Source organism: Epinephelus fuscoguttatus, linkage group LG7 (genome assembly GCF_011397635.1).
Source record: "Epinephelus fuscoguttatus linkage group LG7, E.fuscoguttatus.final_Chr_v1".
NCBI classification, from domain to species: domain Eukaryota; kingdom Metazoa; phylum Chordata; class Actinopteri; order Perciformes; family Serranidae; genus Epinephelus; species Epinephelus fuscoguttatus.
Window position 1 is genome coordinate 37,006,389 of NC_064758.1, and position 19,123 is coordinate 37,025,511.

The 19,123-nt window shown below is 44.0% G+C and overlaps 1 protein-coding gene across 1 annotated transcript in view; it reads left to right on the top strand.

Annotated features, from left to right (window-relative positions):
* itga5 (integrin, alpha 5 (fibronectin receptor, alpha polypeptide)) overlaps positions 1 to 19,123 on the top strand; it is a 52,571-nt gene that overhangs the window by 28,971 nt on the left and 4,477 nt on the right. Inside the window, exons 16-26 of the mRNA XM_049580154.1 lie at positions 1,214 to 1,269; positions 1,685 to 1,842; positions 2,689 to 2,826; positions 6,201 to 6,268; positions 11,560 to 11,710; positions 11,840 to 11,932; positions 13,805 to 13,884; positions 14,024 to 14,104; positions 14,208 to 14,313; positions 14,693 to 14,851; positions 16,069 to 16,176. Of these exons, the coding sequence (XP_049436111.1) occupies positions 1,214 to 1,269; positions 1,685 to 1,842; positions 2,689 to 2,826; positions 6,201 to 6,268; positions 11,560 to 11,710; positions 11,840 to 11,932; positions 13,805 to 13,884; positions 14,024 to 14,104; positions 14,208 to 14,313; positions 14,693 to 14,851; positions 16,069 to 16,176 (1,198 nt within the window). The remainder of the gene's footprint in view (positions 1 to 1,213; positions 1,270 to 1,684; positions 1,843 to 2,688; positions 2,827 to 6,200; positions 6,269 to 11,559; positions 11,711 to 11,839; positions 11,933 to 13,804; positions 13,885 to 14,023; positions 14,105 to 14,207; positions 14,314 to 14,692; positions 14,852 to 16,068; positions 16,177 to 19,123) is intronic.

The following is a 19,123-nucleotide window of genomic DNA, read 5'->3' on the forward strand; positions in this document are numbered from 1 at the left end:
CATGCATAAACACTCCTATCCTGGCAGGAAGTTCTGATAAGCAATATCCTGTCTATCAGCAGTCACGGTTGAAGTTGTATCGAGAGCTGCTCTTATCTGACCCATTTTCAAAATGTCTTCATATCACACTGTTTCTGTTGAGGAGCAGAGGAATAACATGCTGAATAGCAGCATTGTTAGCCTTTTTTGGCCTCCACCAAATGTGCGCAGCCAGAAACGGGGAGAGGAAACAGACGACGGTTGCTCGCTGCTCGACATGGTTGACACCGTGCTCATGTGTCTGCTTTCGCCCCCCTTTCCAGATCCTGATCCATAAAGGAAACTCTTGTATACACATGTGTCTTGATTACACTACGTTGCCTGGTGATGAGGAGTTTTTGGTGGGGGTGAAAGGAGAGCACAAGGGATAATGGGAGGGAGCGAGGGAGGGGAGGGGCTGGAAGGTTTTTTGCTTTGAATGAGATATTGTTTGGTGGTGGAACACAGCTGGGAAACATCAGGACACGTAGACTCCCGTGAGCGTGCGCACACAGTTGTGCAGAAACGGGCAGACACAGGAGCTTATACATGAAGTTATTACTGCTCCTCGAAAGAAGTCCTTGTACACTGTGTCTTTCTGTCTCATTTTTCACCTCTCTTCCCTTTCCTGTGTTTTTTTTCCGACAATCTCCCTTTTTCCTTTCTCACTTCTTCCAGTGTTTGCTCTGCGCCTCTTGTGTGGGTTTACTAGTAAAAGGATTGGGGGTTTTGGGGTTGCAGACTTTTGGACAGCAGCAGCATGTTGTGCAGCTGATGTCATGGGAGAGAGCTACAGGCTTATATAGACAGCCATTGACTGGTCAGCACTGAAACCTGAGTCCTCGCCCAATTTCACCCTTCTTAACTCCGCTATTCCTTTTGTGTGGGGGGGATGTGTGTGGAAACGGAGACACACCGATTTATCAACTTGGCTGGCGAAAGCAGTCGGATGCCAGCATGTCTCCAAACATTTGGCATTTTTTTCATATTATGCATCGTATTCCCATTACGTCTCGTGCCTTGTAATGTGAACCATGTAAGGAGCTGACACCAGAAAAATGGGCCATGAGAGAAAGTGAGAGAACAAGCGGGGGCAAGTGAGGTGTCCTTGTGTGCACAGTGTATTTATACTGAATCTCTGCCATATATGAATATGCTTCCCTCATCATGCCCCTGTCCCTCCTGTCCAAAACAGTGTCAACCTGAGTTTCTGCATATCTGCCGATGGGAAGCACCTACCAGACATCTTAGGTGAGCCAATTTTCCACATCTGCACTTTATTACTAGTAAGGAAACTGTTGAATAGCCACCAGTGGTAATGTTTTAAATCCATAACACGTCTGTAGGTTAAAGTGTTTTGGCAGCTGATGGGGATTTTTGGATTTTGTTATGACAAAGAAGGGAGTGCAGCGTGCAAAAATATCTTCTGTGATCCACCTCTTAATGATCAAACCTCTTCTGTGCTCAGTCTCCTTCTATATCAACCCCTAGTTATTATCTCTAATTACTCCTTCCCTTATATACAAGTGTTCCCCGTGCCGTTGAGTTACATTGACTACATTGTGTGTGCTTCGTAGGCTTTATGGAGGCCTTTTTTTAAACCTGTCATTACGTGACTCAAGAACATTCATCATGCCATGAATGCTCATTTGTCTGTGTGTTCCAGATTTCCAGGTGGAGGTGCAGCTCGATAGCAATAAACACAAGCAGAAAGGTGCAGTGAGGAGGGCTCTGTTCTTGGATTCCCAGCAGCCCTCGCTCCAGAGGAGTGTGAGAGTGCGGCATGGCGAGCGTGTGTGCAGCAACACCAAGATCTACCTAAGAGTAAGCCTTCTTTTTCACTAGTAAAAATCATCTATGACAGTTATTATTTCATCTGAGACTGAAAGGGACAGTTCACCCCAAAATCCAAAACACACATTTTTCCTCTTACCTTAGATTGTTTGGTGTGAGGTGCAGAGTGTTGGAGATAGTAGCTGTAGAGATGTCTGCCTTCTCTCAAATATAATGGGACTAGATGGCACTCGGCTTGTTGTGCTCAAAGCGCCAACAGCAGTGTCTCTTTTCAGAAATCATGATCCAGTAACTCCAGATATTCCAAAGACCTTGTTGTGAGCAGTTTCATGCGGGAACTATTTTCTTTCTACCGAACTACACCTGCCAGCCGAATCAGGAAGTGTGCATAGACAAACATTATTGGCATTATTGGCTGAGCTGTTATGCTAGCTAGCTCAGTGGCGTTTGTATATATAGTTCCTATATGCAACTCCTAACAACAAAGTCTGTGGATTATCTTGAGTAACTGGGTCATGATTTCTAAAAAGAGACATTGCTGTTGAGTTTTTAAAATGCGTTTTTTGGCGCTTTGAGCACCACAAGCTGCCGAGGGCCATTCAGTTCCATTATAAGCCAGAGAAGGCAGATATTTCTACGCACAATATCACGTAAGAGGAAAAGTATGTATTCTTGATTTGGGGGTGCACTGTCCCTTAAGCCATTTCAGCAATCATAATCACTGACAAAAAATGTGCAATAAAAACAGGTTTTCTAAAAAATATAAAGCGATTATACTGTGTACCGAAATCCTGTGATATTCTTGCCCAGCAGATTCTCACTTTCTGCACAAACTGCATCTGACTAACACCCTGGTATGTGTTTCTTTGATTGCAGGATGAGAAAGACTTCAGAGATAAACTCTCCCCCATTTATGTGGCCTTGAACTTCAGCTTGGATCCAAAAGCTGCTGCCGACTCCCACGGCCTGCGGCCCATCCTCAACTATCAGACCACCAGCGTAATTGAGCAGAAGGTATATTGACGTGCATTACACTCTCCCTGTCTTCTATCCAGCACAGTTAACTAACCCTGGAGTGATCTACAGGTCTTCTAGCATCAATATATGCTGTGGCAGTGTTCTTTAATAACATACATATGGTTCTTAGATTGCTTTGGCTCATTCTCACTGAGCTGATGATAAGAATATCCGCCGATATGAGTAATCATACCCCGTATCACCAGCCAGCTACTCACTGGCGTTCTCCTGTCCCTGATGAAAGAGCCTGTTCTTTTTTAATGTAAATTCTAAACTACTCCGCTGGGAAGAGGTCCAGAGTGTCTGGAAAGCTGTTTTTCAAAATGAAAATGTGATGCATATGTACAGTGGAGTGTTTCCCCATCCCAGCAGGAATTGTTCTCAGCCTGCTTAGCTGCGTAACGGTACATAGGTGACTCGTTCCAGAGCTGCAGACACAGAAGGTTGGTTGATATTTCTGGGTGGGGCAAAGTCGGGCTGCTTGCCCATCTGGTTGAAATCTTGCGGCATTTGCCAGTTTTCCTCTGGCAGTGAGTTAAGTTGGCTAAACATGTGGGTATCCTTTCAGCTGTGGCACGGCGTTCACCATATGTGAGTTTAGCAACCGGATTGTAGCGTTTGGGGAATGGCAATCAGCGTAGTTTTATCTCCCCCTCTTTTTCTCTCTCTATCGTGGTTTGTTTCTATCTTGTTGGATCAGGACTTGAACCCTGTCATTGATGTCCTTCCTAGATATCAAAGCTGTTGGGGCCTCCAACAGATGTGGTCTATCGCTGAACCAAGACCTTGAGACGAGCCTGAGCTAAACATCATCCTTAAACCTGGAAAAGCCCCTTTTCACCAAACACCCAACGAGGGCAAACCTGATCTGTTTGTGTGTAAAAGGGAGAGTGGGAGTAGTGTCAGACTGCCAACACATTTCATTAATCTTACTTTAGTCTGTGTTAATGCAACAGTGTATAAATGGCGAAGGGTGGCTGTTATACCGCAGCCTTGGCCTTGATCAGACACACGATGCCCTATTGATTCCCACATATGCTCTGAGAATGCGTGGCAGCCCATGTAACATTTCACGGACTCTGCCAAGTTCCTACTCTCTTCAAGCTGGAGTGAGAATGAGAGATGGTTGATGTGCTCGGCACAGTCTCAGTCTCTCTCATCTTAACGCAGTCCACATGTTTCTATAAGCAGTTAAGACATTATGATGGATCTATTAATTGCAATTATTCTCAGATCTTGTACAAAAGCATTTGTTTGTGGAAAACCAGAAAGGATCCCAGTTGTTGTCACCTTTTTAGTGCTTGGAAATGGCTGCAATGGTGCATCAATGCCTTCATTGTTCTTAAAGGAGAACTACGCCCATTTTTAAGAATAACACATGTTATTCCTGTGGTCTAAGGCAGTCCAAAAATATTAGTAAGCATGAACAAATCCAAAAGTGACAGTGCTAAATCTCACTTTGGTGATGTCAAAGGGTATAAAGTCTGGTGCTGCTCCATAGACAATGAAATGGGTAAGATGTTCTAGATCAGTGATTCCCAACTGATGGGTCATGGTCCAAAAGTGGGCTGCAGGTCCATTCTGAATAGACCGCAAGTGACTCATGAACATGTCAAGTTTGTAAAAACACACATTATTTTGAAGTACAGTGAACTTTCACCGAATCAACATCCATGTAAAAGGTACAGCTGGCCAGAAGACGCTTTGACAACATGTTATGTGTGCGACCCCCTGGTGGGAGATTTAAAAAGCAGGTGATAGCAGTTAGCAGCTAACTCAAAGAAGAAAGACAATGGCAGAAAATATCAGTAAAATTAGGAGACAATGAGCTCTGGGATCTCCTTACCCTCCAGGCATAGGACGAGATCAGCGCCATATGCCAAGGACGGTAACTGATAGTTAGTACCATGTCATGCCGTTGTTATTGTTTAAAAGGAGCTGCTGATGTTGGGTGTCGTGGATTAGTGGATAGAGCAGGCACCCCATTCTTTGTTAAAATGCCAAGGTGGTGTAAAGAAGGGACTTCATAGTGGCCCTGTAGAGCAACCTCTATGCAAAAAAAGAGTTGTCTATAGAGCAGCTCCAGACTTTATGCCCTATGACATGACAAGTTTGAGACTTCCGTCTTTGGTCTCTGGCTTTGAGAGAGAGTATCTCATGTGTTCTAATATTGATTGGACTTTCCCAGGCCATGGAAAAAACATTTTGGAATTCATAATTTGGGTGGTGTTCCTCTTAAATGTAATTAGATCTGACCAAATGAGTGGGAATTTGATTAATGGATCCCACTCATTTTGCCAAGTAAGCGTTTTGATTTCAGTGCCCTCATTATGTCACATGCTGAGGTCAATGTTGTTGTTGTTTAACTACAGTGACAGGCCTACGAACGCCGTTCTCCTGCCCTACACAGACATACAGAGTGCACATGTGGCCAAGTTAGCATGGTGGTTACCATGGTGTCCATAATTAGAGCCCCTGGATGGCGTAATGACAAGGGGGGCGCTTGGCTCTCTCTAATCTCCTCCTCTATTTCTATTTATTATCCTCTTCGTCATGAGCATCATCACACTGTCACAGGCGCAGCGGGATGCAATTTGGCAATCCGCAGGGCTTTCCCTGCCGCTGCCCTGCCACACGTTCAGCGGTCGTCCATTTATCCGGCAGTGTTTCTTTTCCTTTCTTGTGTTTCCCTCCACTGTAATCTCTGAGCCCCCACTTCTGCTTTTCAGGTCAACAGAGATATCCCATGTCTCAGTAAGTTTCTCTAGGCTCCTCCCTCTCCATATGATCATATACTGCTGTGGTTCGCTGGGTGGCGTAGCGTGTGGTAAAAGCGTGGTTTGCCACATAGCGCTGTGATGTGGGACGCTGGTGAGAGCTGCGAGCTGGCAGCTTTGTGCTCGAGCTCCACAGGAGTATGTCCTCCGGCACTGCCTCTCTGGGGCCGGACACTTCCTCCGTTCATCATTTCCTTCGCTCATGCCGCAAACAGAAAGCATGTGTGTGTGCAGGCCGGGGACAGCTGGTTCAGGTGGTGTGTGTCTGCGCCTGTCATGATCTCACTGAGTCAGACATTGTCCCTCTGAGCCACAATAGTGTTTGTAACTGTCTGATGATGCAGTGATGATGTCTTGTAGATAAGGGGGACTGCAGTGCAGGTGTGTGTCTGTGTGAGGCTGGGGTGGAACGTATTAGTCATACCACATGTCGCATCTTGCTACACTCATCCTATTGTCTCCCATAAACAGATATTTGATTTATCCTGTGCGCCTAATTCTCTTCACGTGTAAAAGAAGTGCATCTATTGTATGATCCTTACAGTCTACATCCCCCTATTAAACCTTTTATAACCCCTTATGTTCATCCTATAGGCTCAGATTCTGTTGGACTGTGGAGAAGACAACATCTGTGTTCCTGACTTGAAGCTTGCAGTTCATGGGTGAGTCTCTTCATTTCCTTATACATTTTCTAAACACCCCAGAGAGTGTGGAGAGTACATGGCAAAGTGTGAACAGGGTCACTGAACTCTTCACCTCCACTGTGCAAATGGGACCTTGGATTTGAGTGCTAAAGTGTAAATACAGCTGTTTTTGTTGTTCCGCTGCTTTGTTTAGTTTAACATACCAGAGAGGGCTGTTAATAGCCACAGTGGTGCAGTAGAGTAAGGGAACACCGTCTTCTGAAAACAGGAAGCAGCTCTGCTCTACAGGTGCTAGGACAAACAGTGAAGGGGAAAAGGCAGGAGAGATGAAAGGGAAGATATAGCCATGTTTTCACCTCACACTTTCAGTATAGTACACTTAGAACTGGTACCTGACCCATACAGACATGTACCTAAACCCCAGATCTGTTTTTTTTTTTTTGCATTTCCAGTGAAGACAGTACTCTTAAATGTAGATTTGGTTGTTATCTGAATTGCAATCACCGCATAAGTTGTAAGTAGCATAACAATGCAGTGGAATGCCTGCACCTCATTGGTTAAGCTAAATTTTCAGAACAAACAAGACCAGGTCAAAACCAAGTTTATGGCTGGACCATGCATGAAATGCTAAAGGGCTTTGAATTTGAAACAGGAAGTGGCAGCATCACTCAGTCAAGAACCTTACCCTGCTGTTGTGGTCCAGCCCAAAAACTCATGTGAATACATCTAAAAATGAAGAACAGTAGGCTTACACTTAGACATAGTCATGGACTTGCCTTCTCTGGAGCTGTGCCCACTGGTCATTTAACACAACCCTCCCCTCTTCAGCTTGGGTCAGTGATGTAATGTTAAGTCCCTGTGTGACTGGAGGTGGTTGTGCAGCTATCCGCCACTGTTGGTGCCAAATTTTGCCGTTAATGATAGTTTGTGAAACATCCTTTTGGTGCCAAGTAACTGGCCAACCGATTAATTGGTCACCCTCTAGTTGCTAGTTGCTACTAAGGTGGCGGCACCCGTTCCGACGTCTTATTTCCACTTATTTCTCTTCATAACGGTGGTGGCACCCCCTATTAGGATGATATTTGAGGATATATAATAATGTTAGGCTTGTGTTCCATGGACACAGCTGTTCCTCAAACAAATTAATGAGGTGATCCTCTTTAACCATTTCCAAAACTACCATTTCAACCGTGACTGGCTAGTTAGCTAGCTAGCTTGCTAATTCCACCATGCTTTTATGCTAACATCACAGTGGTTACAGAAAATGAGCTGTGCAAATTGTCTCTACCTTCTGCTGTCACTGATGATGGCAATGTGTTTACCAACGCTGTGACAGGAGCGGCAGATGAAGCATTAAGTTCATATATTGAACTTATATAGCAGCTAGCTAGCTTGCTCACTCCATCATGCTTTTTTTGACACTGGTTACAGAAAATGAGGAATACAGTAATACAGGTCTGTCAGCTTCTAATCATGTCTAAAGAGCAATGGCCAATAGAGAAACACAGACAATTAAGGGTATGTTCAGAAACACTTACTCCGAGTGCTGGAGCAAACTCTGGCACAAATTGAACTGTTTGTCATTTTAGAGAGCTGTTGGATTGTATTGTTTAGTTATTCAGAGCACCACACTCTCAGAGCAGCAGAACATACTTTTGGTACTCTGTCTGGGGAGATGGAGCAGCAGAGCGCTAAGCAGTGTGAATGTGTGATTAACTTAGCTGTTCATTAATTCATGTAGAAACAGAATGCTTTGTTTCCTTTAACAACAGTGCTCTCATCTGAGTGTAGAGCGTCATAATATTGGATTTATGAACACACCCAAAGTCACTCTCTGTGACCAAGGCCGTGAATTCATCACTCACTTTTGCCTTGTTTGCTATGGTCCAGTCTTTAGGAACAGGCTTGAGTGTTAAGAGTTGCTGTCACAGTGGATGGGATGTTTATAAATGGCAGGTGTGTGCATGTATGACCAATCAGCAGTGGTTGTAGCCAGGGACAGTGGTTCTGTTGGTACCATCCACAACTTTTGACAGTGGCAACACAAAAACAAATGTTCCAATGTGTCACAAGCTACTTGGTGGAAATGAAGGTTATGGGAGTTGAGCTCCAGAGTCCCAACCTCGCCTGCTTCTGAAGCCGTCAGGAGCACCCTGCCTTCCACACTTTGATTTAAGAAATCTGTTAGCATTTTTCTCAAAAATAACAGCCTCCTCGATACTCCCTTCTCTGCTCTGTCATTTCGATTTCACATTCCTATATTTATCTACCATCTGCCTCCATTTTTTTTCAATCTATGGCTGATCCATCACACATGGAGCAACCTGCTGTGAGTGCATGTTGGTGCTGCGCTCCATCCAAGTGCAGCTCCAGACATTGAGCCGTAGAAAGTGTGATTGGTGCAATTTGGAATAATAGCTACATGTTTTTGTCTGCAAATTAAGAACGCCTAATAGCAGTAAGAGGGGTTGACGGGATGGTCGTGATTTAGTGGAATTTCATGAGAAAAAAAAGTATTCATCATTCCTGCAGTGTTGTTTCTTCTCTTCTTCTGCCAAAGCACATAACCTGTGAGACCAAGGGTCTCTGAGGAAAGCTTAAAGGTTTCATGGTGTTTTCTAATTTTGAGCCTTTGTTTGGTTTGAAAAGTGCAATGCCAGTTAGAATCAGACTATGGTTGAGTCGCAGGCTGGCAGAGAATCAGCTTCACAAATCGTCTCCCTCTTGCTCTCCTGCTCTGCTTTATGAGAGCAAGCTAATTAAAAGCGTCTGTGTGGCCCAACATGTGGAATTTCTCATTGTTCTTAGCTGCGCAGAGAGGTGGAGGGAGTGAGAGAAAGCGAGGGAGGGGGAGGTGTTTTACAGTCCTACGCTCTGTTATTAGGCATGTATGACTTTATTGCCACATCGGAAAAGTTTTCATTTAATGGAGAGGCTTTGTGAGATGAATCTAATCGATGTGTTTTTCACAGCTGGACTCTAAATAAAAAAGATGTGCCAAGCGCGAAGCCTGAAAATGTATTCGTTTCATTAAAGCAATAGCAATTTATTGCCCCCTCTCCTGCCAGCAAACCCAAACAAAGAATGTCATTGTTTACACACAACAGCGACTTCATTTAACCAATATCACACGAGAGGGAGGGCTGTTGCCCACGGCCTCGTGCCTACGATCGAATCACAGCTGTGCTGGTGTTCAGTACATCCAGTGGTTTATGAAGTACCTAAAGCCATACTCGGGTAAAACTGCAGATATTTCACCAGAAAATGTCTTTTCAAGAAGAGAAAGTCAATTATTAGAATACATTTAAAGTCAAAGTCTTAAAGTATCTGATATTTACTGTACTTATATTCATTCATTCATTCATTCATTTTCCGTATCCACTTATCCTGTTGGGGGCCATGGGGAGGCTAGAGCCTGTCCCAGCTGACTTTGGGCGAGAGGCAGGGTACACCCTGGACAGGTCACCAGACTATCACAGGGCTGACACATAGAGACAGACAACCATTCACCTACGGGCAATTTAGAGTCACCAGTTAACCTGCATGTCTTTGGACTGTGGGAGGAAGCTGGAGTACCCGGAGAAAACCCACGCTGACACGGGGAGAACATGCAAACTCCTGTACTTGTATAACAAAAGTAATCTTACCAGTATTGAAAGGAAAAGTACAAGTAAATGCTGGTGATAAAAGGCAAGCAGACAGAATTATGAAGTTTATTTCATCTTAACATATACACCACCTTAAATGTGGGGCGTGCATTCCACTTAAAGAAAAACGACTGGAAGGGTTTAAAGAAAACCTTTGGCTATAAAGGGCTGACACACTGCAGTGGAGCAGTATCTGTGCAGCTACTTGTCACAAGTTGAACTTGAATTATAAACTGCCTTCTCTGCTGTGGGACGCCATTTTCTGCCTCCATCATCAGTCTCATCATCTAGTGGGATGTAGTTGCTAGCATGTCATATCTGATCTGACATGCAGCTTGTGCTTGACTAGAAATTGAAACTTTAAGAGCAGCTGTTTGCACTTGCCTTTATGTGATTAACTTATGCTCTAACTTGCAAGACTACTGATTAGCAAACCTTTGGATTTTATTTTGTAGTAATGAAGTAGTGAAATTGCCTGGGACATAGAAATACATAGAAACTGAAGTAAAAGTGGAGTAAGATGCTTTAACTTTCATAGTTAGAAAGTTATTGGCGTAAAAGTGAAGGTTGACAGAAATATAAAAACTCAAATAAAGTACAGAAAACCCCCAAAAATGCAAGAAAGTATTATTACTTTATTATATTACACCACTGATTACAGCAGCAGCACTCCTTCTTATGTGATTTTGTTCTATCCAACAGTTTTACACGTGCTGTTTATTAGTTACCAGCTATACACCAGCTTATGATTTATTATTATTTTTACATTAAATAATTTATTTCACTCAGCTTACACTAATATATCCACCACTAGGGTACCCACTGCTCACCTGGTAGAGAAGGCACCCCATGTCCAAAGGCTGTGTTCATGCTGTAGCTGCTGTGGGTTTGATTCCAACCCATAACCCTTTGCTGCATATCATCTCTCTCTCTCCCGCTTTCACGCTAGCTTGCTACTCTGTGTAGATGTACATGTTACCACAGGCCAGCTACCCTGTACCATCCTGCAGTTATCTGTATGTTTCCACTTATGTGCAACCAGTCTAAGAGTCTGCTGACAGATGCTATGATGTCATATGTGTGATTCTGATGAGTTAACAGCTTGATCAGACAGTATGTTGCAACAACAGCTGATGTCATATGAGCACACCTGGAGGTTTGAAGCGGAGCATCCAGGCTTCTTTCCTCCCCTTAATCCTCCTCTGACAACTATTCATTATTTAACTCAACTGTTATTGGTGGAATATGTTCATCTTTGTGGTGTAAAGTTTGTTATACTGACCATTAATGTAGGGTAGTTACTTTTATTGACGGTTTACATCAAAGGGGAGTGATAGAGCCACAATTTAAAGTCCCAGTGATGGGGCAGCCTCTAGCTCATCTGGTAGATTGTGCGCCTCATATAGGCAGAACTTCGAGTCTTTCCCTTTTCCTGTCAATCTCCAGCTGTGCTATAATGAAGCCAAAAAGTCCTAAAAAAATAATCATTCAGTCATGTTGTATTCTACGTCAGCACCAGTGGAATGCCTCTTGTCCAGTCAAATTACTTGTTCTGAACACACTGCTCTATAATCACATTTATTTGTCTAAGGAGTGCTGACACCATTTAACCTGACCGTTGACCCTGTTACTAATCACCTTTTTGTTTTGTTGGCTCCTCAGGAACAGGAAGGAAGTCTACCTGGGCGATGACAACTCGCTGACCTTGACTTTCAATGCCAGGAACGAGGGTGAGGGAGGAGCGTATGAGGCAGAGCTGTATGTGGTGCTGCCCCCTGAAGCTGACTACAGCGGTATTGCACGCAACAATGAGGTGAGTAGAGATGCACAGTGACAACTTACAACTTCCTGCAATTAACATCCGTCTCAGGACATGATTACAGCTGTTAATGATTGTCCGTTGCTGTGGTTTGACTCAGTCCTCTGTCATCTTGTTTCTCAGAGCCTGGCCCAGCTGACCTGCAGCTATGAGACAGAGAACCAGACCCGATACCTCAGCTGTGATTTGGGCAACCCGATGAAGTCTGGTACCAGTGTAAGCTCATCTTTTGGCAGTATTTTTTCCCCTTCACTCCATGTGTGATGAGTTAAAGGACTGCAGGATATGGTGCTGCGGTAAACAGTTGACACAACATCATGATTTCCTGCTCTTTGTAAGACACAAGCTGCATGTCATCCCCAGGTTGGGTGTGAACAGCACAGGAAAAGTCACTATGTGTTAGGAAATGTTGTGACAGGAAGCACAGACTCCATCTGTGCCCTCAGCTCCCTGCTGGGCAGAGTTCCCCTTTTTAATGATGCAGTCACAAGCTGGCACGCTTTTAATAGGTCTGTAGAGGAAAACCATCGACTACATTTTAACTGGAAAAGATAGACAGACTTCTCCATTTTAAAAACAGTTCCTAAAAGCTGCTCACTTGTTCTTTCGGAAGATTGTAGCACTATTGATCTGATGTGTATGAGAGATAGCTCATGAAAAAAAGTAGATGCAGGCAGACTTAATGTAAAAATAGATCTAGGATTATAGATAAAGAAAGGGCAAATTAAGGCCTTATTTATTATAGGGGAACTCACTTTTGATGAGTGTTGATCTACATAAGTTAAAGAGCCATGCAGCATTTACTTTTTTGTAATTCAAATTTTCATTCCTTTTGCATTTTGATAATGGAGAGATATGATGAAATCAGTGAGTTAATTAAAGAAGAAGAGATTTTAAATTTACTTCTCTTGAGAAGACAAAGGGAGGGCAAGAAAATGAAATGTTTAGTGTGTCCCTTGAACCAAAGAAGGGAGATACAGAGTGAATATGTTTTGGTCCAACAAATGCAGGACTGTTTGATGATCTAGTCAACCGGATTCTGCCCTATGTGGCTCATGCCGCGACACAAAACTCCAATTCAGTCAGGAACACTAATTATATTTGGCGGTATGGCTCTGTTCTGGGGCCTCTCTGCCTTTCCTTGGGCCTACACAGAAAGCATCTTCCATGCACCTACGTGGAAAGCCTAAAGCAGAGAGAGCACACCTGTCTGCCCTTCCATGTGCAATCGAGGAAAGCCGGAGGTAGAGAGCACACACACACCCCTGCCCTTCCATGTGCCTACATGGAAAGCCTAAGGCAGGGAGAGCAGCAATAAAGACCCCCAGGAACAGAACAGAGCAGCATCAGTGACAAACAGAAATGACATTGATAAGTCAGACACAGCATGAAAAGGAGGAGCTGGGGTGGAGGCAGGTTGCAAAGTGGCTTGCAGAGGAAGCAGCAACAGTAGGCAGGCCAGAGCAGTTTAAATAGGGCACCCTGAATGAGATTCGCCAATTGGTTGCATAGAAAGGAATCATGTGATCTATCAGCTGACTCCCTTCCATCAATAAGCCGCTCCATCAGTTTATTGGGCTGTTTGAGATCAGCTGGGATGTGAGCTGAGCTTGACATAGTGTTCTGCCTGAACTAACACTATACTCGTGTGTCACAGTGGCTGACAAACAAGTGCGTGAAAAAAACAAAAAAGTTTAGGTGCGCAACATAAAAAGAAAGTACTGAGTGACACTTTCTATTGAAAATTAGTCATTTCTGCTGAGTGACACTCATTAAAATTGTCAAGCACCCTACTATCAGGCTCAGGAACTCTCAGCCACGTGTTGGACCTGCCCGCGTGTAACCCATCTGTCTGCGAGATAGATGAGGAGTTCACAGACTGACACACCCAAGAACATCACGTATCTATCAGTGGATCAGATGGGTAGAGTAGAGACAGGAGGAATAGCTGCCTGAGAGGTCTCCACAGTGCTGTAAATAGAGGGTAGATACTTCACATCTCTCCCTTCTCTGTTGCTTGTTAGGTAGTCATAGAAAATATTATGATGATGATGATGATGATGATTAATGTGTTGGATCTCTTTGCAGCTGTGGGCAGGTCTGCGCTTCACAGTGCCACGACTGAAGGACACACACAAAACTGTTCAGTTCGAGCTGCAGATTCGCAGGTATGACCTGATGTCAGCGTCCAACAGATTTGAGAACAGTTCATGGAACATGTGGGGATCTGGTTCAGCTGAATTAATCTCCACAACCCTCAAATGATGTCACCTAATCAAAATCTTTTTCTTCTCTCTGTTTCCACAGTAAAAATGAGAATAACTCCCACAGCGAGGTTGTGCCCTACAAGCTGGAGGTCGTTGTCCAGGCTGAAGTCATTCTGCAGGGGTGAGTTGAGAGTTTGGGTTCCCTCATTTGAACTTGTGGAATTTCATTAAGTTTCTGGTGCCTCCCTCACACATGTTCTCACACCCCCAATTGTCCTTTAAAGCGTGTCTCGACCAGATAAGGTCTTCTTCCCACCGGCCAACTGGAAGGTGACCAAAAACTATGGGGTGGAGCAGGATGTTGGGCCTGCGGTGGAACACATCTATGAGGTAATCAGCCATGTTAGCTGTGCAGACTCACCAGGGCTGAGCAGATTGGGTTGGAAAGCAGATCCTACTGTTCGTAAAAGCAAGTTGACTTCCCATGGCAGCAATGAAGGAAAACCAAAGAAAATGTACTCCAGATTACGCAGGGTGATTTATTCTCAGGCTCTGCTGTTCCACTTTCATATGGGTGAGATTTCACAGCGCTCCACTGTAGGTGACCTATTTGTAGATTAAGAAAATATGTCAGATATGAGAGTTTCAGCATGGGAAAAAATCTGTTGCAACCTCCCAGCTATAACTAAAATATGAAATGATCAAGCTGCTTTTGAAGTTTTCTAATACTTCATATACTGACGTTTCCTATTTCATTTCCTTTTTCCAGCTGGTGAACAACGGGCCCAGCCGGATCAGCCACACCCTACTGGAGCTGCGCTGTCCCCTCAGTGTCCAGGGTCAAAACCTGCTTTACCCTCTGAAGTTCTCCACAGAAGGCCCCATCAACTGCACAGCTGATAAATACATGAACCACAAACGCCTCAAAGTAAGGCTCAATCCCATTCCTTTTTTTTTTACCCTTACCTCTTGTTTTTGAGTGCCCCTTTGCTCCTCAGGACAGAGTTTTGAGGAATAGTGGTTGAAACATTTCCCTATGAAATGGGACAACCCTTCAAGACCTTGATATGTCATAAGTATCCTCATCTATAGTGTTTCCGTAAACAGACACAACTATGGCAACAATGACATTTGCCATTTATCTCATGGAAGTAGTAAAGCATGGATGCTCTTGGTTTGTTCACAACATAAGTCACAAGTCATCAAATAAAAAAAGAACACAACTTCATTACCAGGCCACTCGTGGTGCTCTGCAGGCTAACGTTAGCAACCGGTGCTCCTACCCTGCCACTCTGCGCTCATATTAAAGGAGCATTAACAAGTGAAGCAACTTCACTGTGGGACTTCAGTTAAATTTTGGGCGTAAGATGCCATCAAGGGGGGGAGAACTCTATTTGGAGGGCCATGTATCCCTGACACTTCGCCTTTCCCCTCTATCCCAACATAATCAGGACACGCTACCCCTAGACATTAACATGCAAACGAAGGGGTAAGGGCTAAATGGTAGGGGCAAGGGGTGCATTGGGACAGAGCCTAAGTATCTCACATGCAGACGCACACCTCTCAGGGTCAAATGAGGCTGTATCAGACGGTTCACATCTCCCACCGATTCCCACTCGCATGTATGATTAACAGTTGGGCCCTTCCGCTGGTAGGCCCACACCCACCTCCTCCTCCCAGCTTCTCAGCCCCACCCAGGACACTTACCCACCACCACTTTGAAGATCCAGCTCTTCCCTGTGCTCAGCACAGCTTGATGAACCACCTCACCCAGCAGCTCACTCATTTTCAACACCCAGCGACACGCCCCCCTGATACCGAACTGTAGCTTTGGGAGCATTTCACTGCAGTTGTTTGTGTTTACATTTAACGTGACAGATGTTTCGCAGGGTTGGGAGTGGTCATCTGTCTTAGCTGTGATCTAATGTTTTTTTTTTCCCTGGTGAATTGCTAAGTATGGTGAATTTCCACGGGAATCCATGAGGAGCAGAGCTCACATGCTTCTGATTAATGACAAATGCCTTTGGGTCATGCTAACATGAGGTCTTATATTGACAGAAAGGGTGGTGTGCTCTTCTGCCCGTTGAGGTCAGTGTCTGTGTTGTCCTAATGGGTGGTATGTGTGTGCTCTCTCCCCTCTTTTAGCTCCAGCCCACGTCCACAGAACCACCTATCCTTGCTCTGAAGGCACATGAGCACCGCATCGAGAGGAGGGACGTCCACAGGAATCCACTTGCTCATTTGACTAACCTGGTAAGACGCTCACAGGGGACCTATTAAGCTTATTTTTTAGGTTCATACTTGTATTTTGGATTTGTGGTACAACATGATTACATGCTTTAATGTTCAAAAAACACTTCATTTTGCTCATACTGTCTGTGCTGGAACACCTGTATTCACCCTCTGTCTGAAACCCTATGCTTAAGCACCCGTCTCTTGAAGCCCCCTACTGAAAAAGCCGAGTCTGCTCTGATTGGTCAGTGTTTCCAGGTCTTCCAAACCTCAGTGTCTCAGCATTGTAGCTGGGGAATGACTGCAACAGAGTATAATGGCACTCTCTTTCGTGAAAAATCATTGACTGATTAATCAAACTTTTCATTAGGGAACATGTTTCAGCAGCAATTGACAACATTGGCATTAAGATTATGTTTCCCAGATCTCAGCATGTAGCTACATGTAGCCGTGTACTGCTGCAGTACTTACAGCCAGGAAATGACTGTAACAGAGCACAGCGGCACTTTCTACCGAGGAAAATCACCAATAAAAGCTCGAGTAAGAATATGATCCGGAATCAGGGAGAAATTAACAACATCAGCAACCAAGATTACATGTTTTCCTGACATTAGCATGTAGCTACATGTAGCAGTGTTCTTGCAGCCAGAAACAGCTGTGTTCAGCTTCACTGTCTCCCGTTAAAAATCAGCATTAAAAGCTTCTAATCACAACTGGACACGTTTAAGCAGGAATATAATCTGAAACTGGAGAGGAATTAACAACATCGGCAACCAAGATTACATGTTTCCCTGATGTTAGCATGAAGCTACATGTAGCAGTATAGGCTACATAATGTAAACACTCGCAGTAGCGATGACCATATTAAAAAAATTGTCACCAGCTGATGTCATCTTACCTCGAAAGCAGAAAAAATGGAAACAGAGTATTAAGTACGTTCTGGAGTCTGACGTTTTTGCTCACAGGGATACTTTCACATACATGTACCTCATTATTTGAAACTTTGGTCATGTTTAATATGAACATCCAACAATGTAACATCATATATTAAGAAAATGAGGAAAAACATTAGGCTATAGGTCCCCTTTAAAGAGGAATTGTCATGTTCTATAAATACATGTTGTATGGATGGATGAACACCATCAGGCCAAAGTCTAATGTAATAGGTGACTTGAAAGTGAGGGAATGAGGAGCGTGAGTTTACAGTTAGAGGTTAATGTGGTTATGGCGTTACATTCGTGCCACTAACAGCAGGTCAGGACCAAGTGTTGAGAACAAAAACAGAAGGTTTGAACAATATATTTTATTGCCTGAAGTGTGCAGGTCTGGATCTATTTTGGTGACACTGCTCTTACATGAGGCTCCTGGGATTGGGTAATTAGGTTATGATGTCGTTAAAAGGGAGGGGTCAGAGGGCACAGGCTTGTCCCGTTGTGGTGATTAACATTAAAGAGCCTTTAGTAGTGGTGGAGGGGTGGAGAGGCTGATGGGAATGGGAGGCTTTTTGTCAGTGATGCACTGGTGACTTCACAGACCGCTCTCTAATTTTGGGTGTTGTGAGGCCCCGAGCCCCCACACAGTGGCCCCATTGATCCACCCAGCTGCAGGTAGCTTCTCTCTCTGCCTCCCTCTGTGGATACCTGCTTCCACCCAAAGAGGGCTTTGTCTGTGCTCCTGTCGCTCCTAACCGCACTCGTTTATCAAGCATGTCCAATGACACGCCAGCATGAAGGACCCCATTCTCTTGTTTCGCCTGTGTCTGCACTTTTAGTTTTTAAGCTCAGGAGGACAGACATCGCTGTTCAGAGTGTCTCTTGATCAGAGTGTGTTAGTGTTAAGTGATGCCTGGGTGAAGCTGTCAGCCTAGGTCATAGTGTGAGAATTTAAAATGACCTGTGCTTAGTCTTTGAAGAGCTGAGCTGTGCATGAAGAACAAAGGACTGGCTTTAACTGCACTAATAACCAGAAGGCATTCATAATGACTACAGTACCTCAAAATTTCTCATCAAGCCGTAACTAATAGCTTTATTAATGGTAAATTCATAAATGATTAATGCTTTGATGATCTGTTAACAGGCGTTGCAGAACTATTTAGGGGTTGCCAGGTTGTGATATATTTCTCTGTGATTCAGGTGTTCATCCTGCAGCAGGACACTTGTCATTTTTAGTATTTTGATCAATCAGGAAGGTCCTCTGATAGAGCTTCTGGAAAAACCTGCAGAGAATCTGGACCACAGTCTAGTAGTAAACAACTTAACATGTGTAACTGTAGAACTGATGGTTTATTAGAAAGTGTGCAAGCCAATATACTAACATTAATGACTGCAGTATTACCTCATACTTACAAACAAAACTAGTGCTGGTTCGGACTTGATTTGAGTCTTTCTTTTTACGTTTTACGTTGTACGCTTTTGTTGTCAAAGGATGGATGGGCAGTTTTGTCATTGCTTGTGGATGTTTCTTAGTGATTGTGTTTGCAATGCTTCTCCTAAAGCTGCAGCAAATTTTCACATTTAAGAAGCTGGAACCAGCAAACGTTTGACATTTTTGCTTGAAAAATTTTAACAATTCCAAATAGTTGCCGTTTAATTTTCTTTCAATTGACCAATGGATTGATCGACTAATCATTGGAGCTCTGTGACTGACTGATCGGTTACTCCACTAATCATTACAGCACTTTTTCCAAAGTGTCAACCTGTGCAGGCTCTGTATCTACAACAGCTGTACAGTGAGGCCAGTTATTCTATGAGTCTGTGGGAACAGCCTCCACACCCCCGAGCTCCAGATCTCGACCACGTAATCCCACCAGGGAGGATATGTGGGACTTGGGTCTGAGGCATCTTTGGCACTGGTCCACGTTCATGTCATTTCCATAAACCTAAGTGATCCCAATGCCCTGGAGCATTGAGGAACTCCACCAGGAGGAAGTGGACTGATTCGCCCCCCTGTCTGTCTGAATACCCTCATT